The 9,507-nt window shown below is 58.1% G+C and overlaps 1 protein-coding gene across 1 annotated transcript in view; it reads left to right on the plus strand.

Annotated features, from left to right (window-relative positions):
• The window catches only part of CBS (cystathionine-beta-synthase), a 21,330-nt gene that overhangs the window by 3,332 nt on the left and 8,491 nt on the right, over positions 1–9,507 (plus strand). Inside the window, exons 3-9 of the mRNA XM_010834911.1 lie at positions 3,069–3,175; positions 5,352–5,486; positions 5,968–6,047; positions 6,143–6,277; positions 6,795–6,864; positions 7,981–8,072; positions 8,819–8,944. Of these exons, the coding sequence (XP_010833213.1) occupies positions 3,069–3,175; positions 5,352–5,486; positions 5,968–6,047; positions 6,143–6,277; positions 6,795–6,864; positions 7,981–8,072; positions 8,819–8,944 (745 nt within the window). The remainder of the gene's footprint in view (positions 1–3,068; positions 3,176–5,351; positions 5,487–5,967; positions 6,048–6,142; positions 6,278–6,794; positions 6,865–7,980; positions 8,073–8,818; positions 8,945–9,507) is intronic.

The raw sequence follows: 9,507 nt of genomic DNA on the forward strand, positions 1-9,507 counted from the left end.
TAGTGGGGTTTTTGTGGTTGGACTGAGACTGTTGGATGAACAAGCCATGATTTTAAGCGCTCTCAGGCATTCACTGTCTGCAGTGATCTCAGTTTGAAGAACTGTGTGGAAAATAGAGTTCATATAGTGCATGCGTCTTTATCAGGCACCTCCTGTGTCTGTGCCCTGTTCTAGGTGCAGGAGATAATCAGTGGGAAAGACAAAAAGGCAAAAATCCCTGACCTACCGTGAAACTCAAATCAAGTCCACTACATCTTAGGATTATCTTTATTTCCCTGGTGTAACCTCCCAACAGTAGAACATAAGTGTCATAAGAATGTACCTTTTAGGTGCTTGATTCTTACTTCTCATACACTGCTATGCCGACGCCGATGCTTACTGATTTTAGATTCAGAACTGGGGATGTGCAGGGGGTGTGCTCCAAAGTGGGGTCAATGGACAGAAATGACATTTACAAACCCAGAAACTCCCGACATTAAACACATCTCAATGCTGGGAGCTCAGGAGGCCAAGATGGCTACTGGCCAGACATCACGAGCCCTCACTGCCAAAGCAAACCAGGGCAGGGGGTGAAGGGCCTGTGTGAGGCTGGGGTTGGGGAGGCCCGGACTCCTGACGGCTCCGTGAGCGTCTCACCTGGGCCTGGACACCGTTGTACCCAGGCTGTAACCTGGCACCACACCTGTGCTCCACGCGGTGGCCTGACCCTCCTCCAGCGCCCTGGCAGGCTTGCTGTCCCCCCAAACCGCTTGACACAGCTCAGGTTCACTGTTTGTGAGGAGCTGGGCTCAGGCCCGAGGCACTAGGGCTCACCTACTGTGGGACTCTAGACCTGGGTCCCTGAAGGAGACAGCCTGGGGGTCCCAGCGGGGAGACCAGAGGGTGATGAGATGGTGGCGTGGCCACGTGACTCGGGGAAACTTCAGAGGTGGTACCTGGATTGGCAGGAGATGCTAGGCATGTGGGTATCTGGGGAAGGGGATTCCAGATGGTTCCCAGGTGAGGTGGACTTAGAGGAACAGAGCGGGAGCACCGGGCCGGGGGAAGAGCTGCGGAGGGAAAGGGGAAAGCAGGCCCCTCCGTGGTGAGGGGTTTCAGGTTTGTTCCAGGGTGCTGTGGGCTCTCCCAAAGGAAAAAGGGAAAGCAACTGAGATGAGGTGTTAAAAGTCTACCCCCAGGCTCCTGCCCTGGTCACCTCAGGCCAACTTCTCCCGTGACTTTCTGGCCCCAGGGCCTTGTACTGAGTCGGGGACCCTGAGTTCTCCGCTTGCGCATTAGCCCCTGCTGGGGGCAGGGGTGGGGGTGGGGTTACAGGCAGGCCAGGCCTCCCTCTCCTTCTAGTCCATAAGCCTCTGCTGGCGGTGGATGACTCAGCCACCCCTCCTGCCCTCCCCAGGTGTTTAGTTCTCCTGCCTTGGCTTTAATTAGTTAATGAGTCAACCCCAGGGTTGCCCCTAGGACTTGGTCTCCCTCCAAGGCTGGGGTCAGGAGCCCTTTGTCCCTGCCCAGGCTCTCTCCCCTCACTCTGATGCCCACACCTCTATTGGCTGAGCCTGCTTCCGGGGCGGCCCAGGGCATCTGTTTTAGCTCCTCACCACCTTGGAAGGTGCAAGGGTTCCAGCTGGGCCATGTCGCCGCCTGTCTGGGCTAGGGGCGGAAGGCAGCATTCCTGGGGAGCTGGCTCGCCACCTTGGGGGTGGGTGAAGAATCCACATTTATAACAGGCTCTTGCTGTGGGGGCCGGGGTGCCTTCAGCTGTGGGAGCCATGGTACAGGAGAGATCCAGAGCGTAGGAAGCCTTTGTGTTTCTTCGGCTCAGTTTTGCATATTCCAGCAAGAATTGGTGGCACCTCCTTGGCGTGGATGGGGCAAGAGTGTGGGATCTGAATCTTTCCTCGAGGGTGAAGGTGGAGGGTGCGTTGTGGGGGCCACTTGGGAGACGCAGGTTCAAGGTGTGTACACAGCTGAGCAGCTGCTGGGCTGTCCTACACCCCCTGTCAACTGTCACCAGCTTCTCAGCTGGAAGAACTGCTGCGGGGGGTGGTCACTCAACTTGAATGGGGACCCTTGACCCATGAGAAGCGAATCCGACTCTGAGCCTGGAAGCCCACCTGGGAGTCGTCTGACCCTGGCCCCAAGCACAGGGGTGACCAGCCTTTGTTCTTTGGCCTGCGAGTCTAGCTTCCCACACCTGTGACAGACACCCGAGTGATGCCTGGGTGGGCTCTGAAGCCACTGTCCTTGTCTGGTGGCCAGACCCTCTGAGGGGTCCCTGCCCTCAGGTCCCTACCAGTTTTTTCATCAAAGAGAAGGAAAGGAGGTATTCCAGGAGGCAGGGGCCATGAGAGGAGATGAATATCAAAAACCCTAAAAAGACTGGGGCTCCCCCAGTGGCCCAGTGTGAGACCCCCACTCCCGGTACAGGCGCACAGGTTCCAGCCCTGGTTGAAGAACTAAGATCCCACATACCATGTGGTGCAGCCAGAAAAATGAACAAACAGAACCCCGAGAAAGATAGACCAGGACATGCTGTTGTTTTGAGAAGTGAAAGTGTTAGTTACTCAGTCGTGTCACCCTCTGCGACCCCTTGGACTGCAGCCCGCCAGGCTCCTCTGTCCATTGAATTCTCCAGGCAAGGATACTGGAGTGGGTTGCCATTCCCTTCTCCAGGGGATCTTCCTGACCCAGTGATCCAACCCGGGTCTCCCACTTGGCAGACAGATTAACACTCAAAAGAAGTTGCAGAAATAGCACAGAGAGATCGTGGGGACGTCACCCAGCTGCCCACTGACACCGTCTGTTACCACCGTGCGTTTGCAAACCCTGGAGACACCGGTGCAGCTGTTACTAAATCACATTCATTTTCATGGGTTTTGAGGTGCACTTGCCCGTGTGTGTGTGTGTGTGTGTGTGTGTGTGTGTGCGCCTTTTACCAAGCGTGGATTTGTATAATCGCCATCCTGATGCTTGTGAAAGCCAATTCTTTGATTTATTTAAAAGAATGTGCTGTGCTGCCAAAGCCGGTTTTGTTTTTTTCTGAGTAATCACGGACTCCTCCTCTGTTTAAGGGTAAAATCTCCAAAAATCTTGCCGGATATCCTGAAGAAAATCGGGGATACCCCGATGGTGAGGATCAACAAGATCGGGAGGAACTTTGGCCTCAAGTGTGAGCTCTGTGAGTGCCGGCTTCCTCGCCCTATGCGAGTCTTGTGGGCCTGGGGGGGCGGGTGTCCCTCCACATTGGGTAAGGTCAGAAGCATACACGACAGGGAGGGGCGCTGTGGGGTGACCGAGGCCGCTCCGGAGTCGTCGGTGTCAGAGAGCCGAGACCTGAGTGTGGACAGCAGCGTGTCCAGGCAGACATCGGGGGTGGTACCCAAGCGGGGACTGCGGGTGATGTAACCTTGCAGCTGCAGGAGGAGGGGGCCGGAGCCCAGGAGCAGAGCGGGACCCTTCTGTCCTGGACCATCCCAGGGAGGAGCAGACACGCCTTGGCTTGGACGGGCTGACGGGACAGTGGGGGCGACTATTGTGAGGAGGGTCTCAGCCATCAGCCAGGCAGGAAGTGACTCCCTGGGGGCTTAGACAGACACTTGTCATTCATGAGACGCAGTAGGAATTTGGGGGCTGTGTTTGCCTCGGCCCCCTACACAAGGGGATCGCCCTTGAGTCTCCTTCAAGTCCTGTGGGGAGGGGGCATCTTTGCAGGAGGCTATCTCCAGGAACACGGGAGGGTGAGGGGCTTTCTTCACCTCCACTCTTCTGGGCACGGAGCCCAGGTAGACGTCAGCCTTGACCCAGAGGAAGTGGCAGGTACAGAGGTCCTGGTTGGGGGGAAAGAGGACCAGGCCCAGTGCTGGAGCAGAGAGCCGGGGAGGGGAGAGTGTGGGGGTCTAGGGACTGAGGCCCTGTGGTCGATTCACCCCAGAGGCATCGTCATTAGAGCCTTCCTGCCCCCACCCCTCCCCGGGCAGTGAAGAGTTTTCTCCAGAGAGTGAGCAGAACACACCACCGGGTGGGGGCGGGGTTCGCTGCCGGGGCTGTGCCATAGTGGGCTCCATGCTCTCACGTCAGATAATAGAAGCCATTACCTAGTACCCTGTAGGCATGGGCCTGCTGCTGCTGCTGCTAAGTCACTTCAGTCGTGTCCGACTCTGTGCGACCCCATAGACGCAGCCCACCAGGCTTCCCTGTCCCTGGGATTCTCCAGGCAAGAACACTGGAGTGGGTTGCCATTTCCTTCTCCAATGCATGAAAGTGATAAGTGAAAGTGAAGTCACTGAGTCATGTCCGACTTTTCGCAACCCCATGGATTGCAGCCTGCCAGGCTTCTCTGTCCATGGGATTTTCTAGGCAAGAGTACTGGCTTGCTGCACCTCAACTCGGCAAGAGCCCTTGAAACATTTTAGTGTGTCCATTTTACAGGTGGAAAAACCGAGGCTCAGATTGGTTATGTGGCTTACCCACGGCTGATCAGCTGGAATCCCTGCCTTTGTGCCAGCCTTTCCATGGGCTCGTTAGAATTTTCTAACTAATTCAAGTGTGTGGCCGGCAAGAGTCCAGGGCGCAGGCCTCCTCAGCGGTCAGACACTTGAAAGCCCCCTTCGCTGTCCCAGCAGGGCCTCTGTGAGTCCCGGGAGAGAAAACCTGTCTCTGGTTGTGGGATTTCATAAGCCAGCACAGACCAGGATGGAACGCAAACTATGGGCCCTCCAGGCTGGCCAGGGCCCTGCCAATCACATTTGGAGCCACATCGCTCCCTTTTACTGACACGGCATAGTTTTAAGAGGTGGGAGGGAGTGCCCCTATGGAAAGACAAGCAGAGGCTTGGGCACAGCAAGGGCGATCCTGCCTGCAGGATGGGGAGGATGGCCAGGAGGCCCAGGGGATTGGGGTGTGGAGGGTCTGCTGGTTGTGGTCTGGCCGTGTGATGGGGGGGCTGTTACTTCAGGATATGAGGTCATTTGGCAGGGCCACTGGGCCCGATTTAAGCCTGGGGCTCCAGTCACCACCCACCCCCAGCACATGCCCAGCATGTCTCTTTGGGCCTGTGCTGCCTCATGGGGGTGGCTCTGCTCCGTCCATCCAGTGGGGGCCCCCTTGGCTCCTCTGTCTCATTCACCTGGAGTCGTCGCATGGTGCATGGCAGGTAGGGTGGACAGGTGAGAGAAGCCACAGTGGGCATGCACCTTCATCCAGGTCAGGTGTGGGAGGCACAGTGGAAAGTGACGATTTTCAGAACCCCTGAAGCCTGCCGCTGCATCCCAGGCGTATCGGGTGATGGGAAGGGACAGCAGGCATCAGTTAGGGCTCAGGGCCTCTTCCTCTCGTGATGCCTCTCTGGCTCCCAGTGGCCAAGTGCGAGTTCTTCAACGCGGGCGGGAGCGTGAAGGACCGTATCAGCCTGCGGATGATTGAAGATGCCGAGCGTGAGGGGACTATAAAGCCTGGGGACACGATCATTGAGCCGACGTCGGGGAACACAGGTGGGCGCTGTCTCCTCCTCCGGGCCCGCGGTGGGGGTGGGAGCGGCAGCGCCCCCCCGGCTGCATTCAGGGTCACTCTCCCCTCCGGTGCAGCAGCCCCTGGGTCCACAGTGAGCCCCACAATGTCTGCTGCTGTTGCTTTTGAAATATTTACGTGCTCATTTGGCTGTGCTGGGTCTTAATTGTGGCGTGTGGGTCTTACTTGCGGCATGTGGGATCTAGTTTCCTGAACGGAAATCAAACCCAGGCACCCTGCGTTGGGAGCTTGGAGTCTTAGCCACTGTTATTATCACCTCCCCGGCTCCCAGTGTGAGCTGGAGGAATTGGGGTTCACGACATGCACCCCCTTTTCTCCCCTCATTCGAGGGCAGAAGGGGGTGACGGAGGGCCTTTTTCCAGTGCCCTCTCCCCTGGGCCTCTGGGGCTGGCGGTGGGGCCTGGAGGGTGCCATGGCCCCTCTCACCCCATGTCCTGTCCCCAGGGATTGGGCTGGCCCTGGCTGCCGCTGTGAAGGGCTATCGCTGCATCATCGTGATGCCGGAGAAGATGAGCACAGAGAAGGTAGGCAGGTGGGCGGGGGATGGGGCGGCTCCTGGGCCTCTGTCCCCGCGCTGCAGGCCTGGCAGGGAGTTGAAGGCTGCCACGTGCCTCTGCAGGTGGATGTCTTGCGGGCACTGGGGGCTGAGATTGTGAGGACGCCCACCAATGCCAGATTTGACTCCCCCGAGTCGCACGTAGGGGTGGCCTGGAGGCTAAGGAATGAGATCCCCAATTCTCACATCCTGGACCAGGTGAGGTCAGGGCTGAGGGGTGAACACGCTCCCAGAGGTTTGGACCAAGTGGGGCCTTCCCTGGGGGATCTCTATTGGGGGCTTGCGGGTGGTGTTGCCTCTGCAGGAGGAGGGGCGGGGTGCAGAGTGACCGATGTGCTGGCATGCAGTTGCTGCCCTCTCCCGGCCCAGTGTGTGGCTGATGGGGTCGGCAAGCCTTTGGCTCTGCTGCTCGTGTGCCCACTTCAAGGGCTCAGCTCAGCACGCTGGGTTGGAATGTCCCTTGCAGAGGACCCTGGGAGCTCTCTAAGACATAAAATGCATGCAGACCTTTTAACTGGATGCTCTTCTTTGTCATTCATTCCATGTCTGGGTTAATTCAGAAATCTCATCTTCTGGAGAGCTGGTTTTGATGCTTGGTGTCTGTTGAGCCACAGGAGCCCCTCTGACTTGCACTGAGTCATTTGCCTGGCACCCTGTGGCTGCTGCCAGTTCTGTGCGTTGACCTCATCATGGCTCCTTTGCTCTTTCCTGGCAGTACCGCAATGCCAGCAACCCCCTCGCTCACTATGACATCACAGCCGAGGAGATCCTGCAGCAGTGTGACGGTGGGTACCTCTAACTCTGCTGTCCAACTTGACTGGGAGTGTACACTTACCCACTCCTTGATAAACTCCTATTCATGCTTCAAAACCCAGTTCAAATATCCCTTCTCTGTGAAATGCTACCCTGAATATTTCCCAGGAGCATTTTCCGCCCTCCGTTCTGCCCTCTTGGACTCTGCCCATGCCTCGCCTGCAACACCCAACTTATCATATCTGTTTACCTAGTAGTCTTTTCCTCCAAACTTGTAGGTGCTCCTAAGTGCAGGGAACAAGCATGTCCCAGGCTGGTGCTGGGCTCACAGTGGGGGCTTCACATTGCTGAACGGCACTGACCCCAAACGCCAGTGTGGGCACTGAATTCAGCGTTCGGGTTTTCTCATGTGCAGACCTGGGGTGGTGGCTTGCAGCTTGGCTTCTTGGAAGCTCTCTGCACATTTGGTGCCAAACCGCACGGGGGTTGCGATGTTCTCTAAGGGCTGTTTCCTGAGAGAGTCCTGGGAGTGGCTGCCAGGGGCTTGGCACCTTTGGCTTCCTGTTTGGAGCCTGGTGTTGGCTTAAGTGCCCTCATTCTGTGCCCAGGAGCCAGGCAGCATGGTCCAGGCATTTGCTCACCCAGGTTTTACATGTGAGAATCCTCTCCTTTGGCAAAAACAGTGCATCTGCCTCAGCATGGGTGCCTGCGCTGACTTGCCTGCTGGGTGTCTGAGCTGGCCACCAGGTGCCGAGAGAGCCCAGACAATGTCAGAGCTGAGCTGAGTGGTTAATTCTAGTTCCTTTGGTAGTTCAGTTCACTTACCCACGTCATCTGAAACCAGACAGACCCCTGTGCCCCACCTCCTGCAGGAAGGCCCCCTGTTCACAGATTCACAGCTCTCATGGGGGTTTATGACTGGCTGCCATTTAGATTAAATGGGGCTTCCTGGGTCCCCATTACGGTGAATGCTTCTTCAAGGTGGAGGATGTGATGAAAGGTTTCAGCATGAGAACAGTTCTGCTTTTGCCCTTTGGATGACCTGCCTTTGTCGTGTATGAGAGCATTCTTGATTCCTATGAAGAGTTGGTGGGGCATGGCCGCTCCTTCCTGGGGATGTCCTCCCTGACACACTTCTCCATCCCTAGGGAGGCTGGACATGCTGGTGGCGTCGGCGGGCACGGGTGGGACCATCACAGGCGTGGCCAGGAAGCTGAAGGAGAAGTGCCCTGGGTGCAAGGTGAGGGACTGCGAGGGGCACGGGCACCACCCCGCCCTGCCCTGCCCGGAGATGGGGGCCTGAACGCAGGTATGTTTCCCACCTGTGGCCTGAACTGCAGCCAGAGGCTTAGCCATCAGTCTGCTTGGCCTTGGGCGCCCAGAGCGGCCTGTGCTTTAGAGCTGAAAGTTCTAGCTCCCGATACTTCTGCCCCGACAGCCTTGCATCTTGTAGGGTGTGTGGACCTGCCCTGCCAGCTGATAAAGGACAGCAGTGCATGACCCGGGTGCCTAGATGGACTGGGGTGGGAGAGTCCAGCTGGGGGGCCTCCCAGGATCGTCCCAGAGCTGTAAGCTCTCAGGCCCTGGGCTCTGAGATCTGGGCGGGGGGGAACTTGGGCCTGGGGAGGGGCTCAGAAAGACCCCACTGGTGGTACCCGCGTATCCTCTCTTGCTGCCTGTTTCTCTGATGTCCAGGAGAGGTCATCCCAGCGCTGCCCCTCGCCCCAGGCTCCCACTGTCCACTGGCATCTCTCCAGGGCTATCCTAGGTGCCCTGCACGGGAGGAGCTTGCCAGAAATCCACTTCCCCCAGCCTCCCACTGCCCCACCCCGAGTGCCCCGAGCTGGACATTTAACATGTGATCTTCCAGCACCTGGGCCTGGGCTTCTGGGTTTTGAGTCTTGAGGCCTGGGAGCGGGGCTGCACCCTGATGCCAGCCGGGCGTGTCCAGGTGAGACTGGAGCCCTAAGGACGCCCACTCCACAGATTGTTGGCGTGGATCCCGAAGGCTCCATCCTCGCAGAGCCTGAGGAGCTGAACCAGACGGAGCAGACGGCCTACGAGGTGGAAGGGATCGGCTATGACTTCATCCCCACGGTGCTGGACCGCACGGTAGGCGGGGCAGCAGTGGCGGGGCCAGCCTCAGCCTTGTCCAGCGGGGCACGGGTGACCGGGCCAGCAGGAGCAGAGAGATGAGTTCCGAGCTGTGTAGATGGTGGTAGACGAGGTGCTGTCCCAGGGGTCTCACGTGGTGACTCACGGTACTGTGGTCAGTGAGCTCCTGCCACGGACACAGAGGCCATGGGTAGGGTGTGGCACGTCCTGTCTGTGTACAAACCTTCCTGCAGAGCGAGGGAGCTGGGCGGCTGGGGCAGGTGAGCAGGCCAAGGAGGGAGATGTGAGGAGCACAGAGAAGGCTGCTTTTAAGGACCATAAAGGAAGCTTCAGGCAGAGAGACCTAGGCTACAGTGTGGCCACGCTGCAGGGCTGGCAGGCAGTTTAGGTGCCATGGGCACACTGTGGACCCTTGGGCAGGGGGAGGGGGGACGATCTAGGTCTGCAGAGTGAGTGTTGGATCCCAGCAGAGGCTGAGCTGCATCCCTGGAGGTCATGGCCACCTGGACCACCGTCGTCTGCGAGATTGCAAACTGGGCCGTGGGCCCCACGCCCACCCC

This window comes from Bison bison, unplaced genomic scaffold (assembly GCF_000754665.1).
Source record: "Bison bison bison isolate TAMUID 2011002044 unplaced genomic scaffold, Bison_UMD1.0 scf7180017864037, whole genome shotgun sequence".
In the NCBI taxonomy this organism is placed as follows: Eukaryota; Metazoa; Chordata; class Mammalia; order Artiodactyla; family Bovidae; genus Bison; species Bison bison.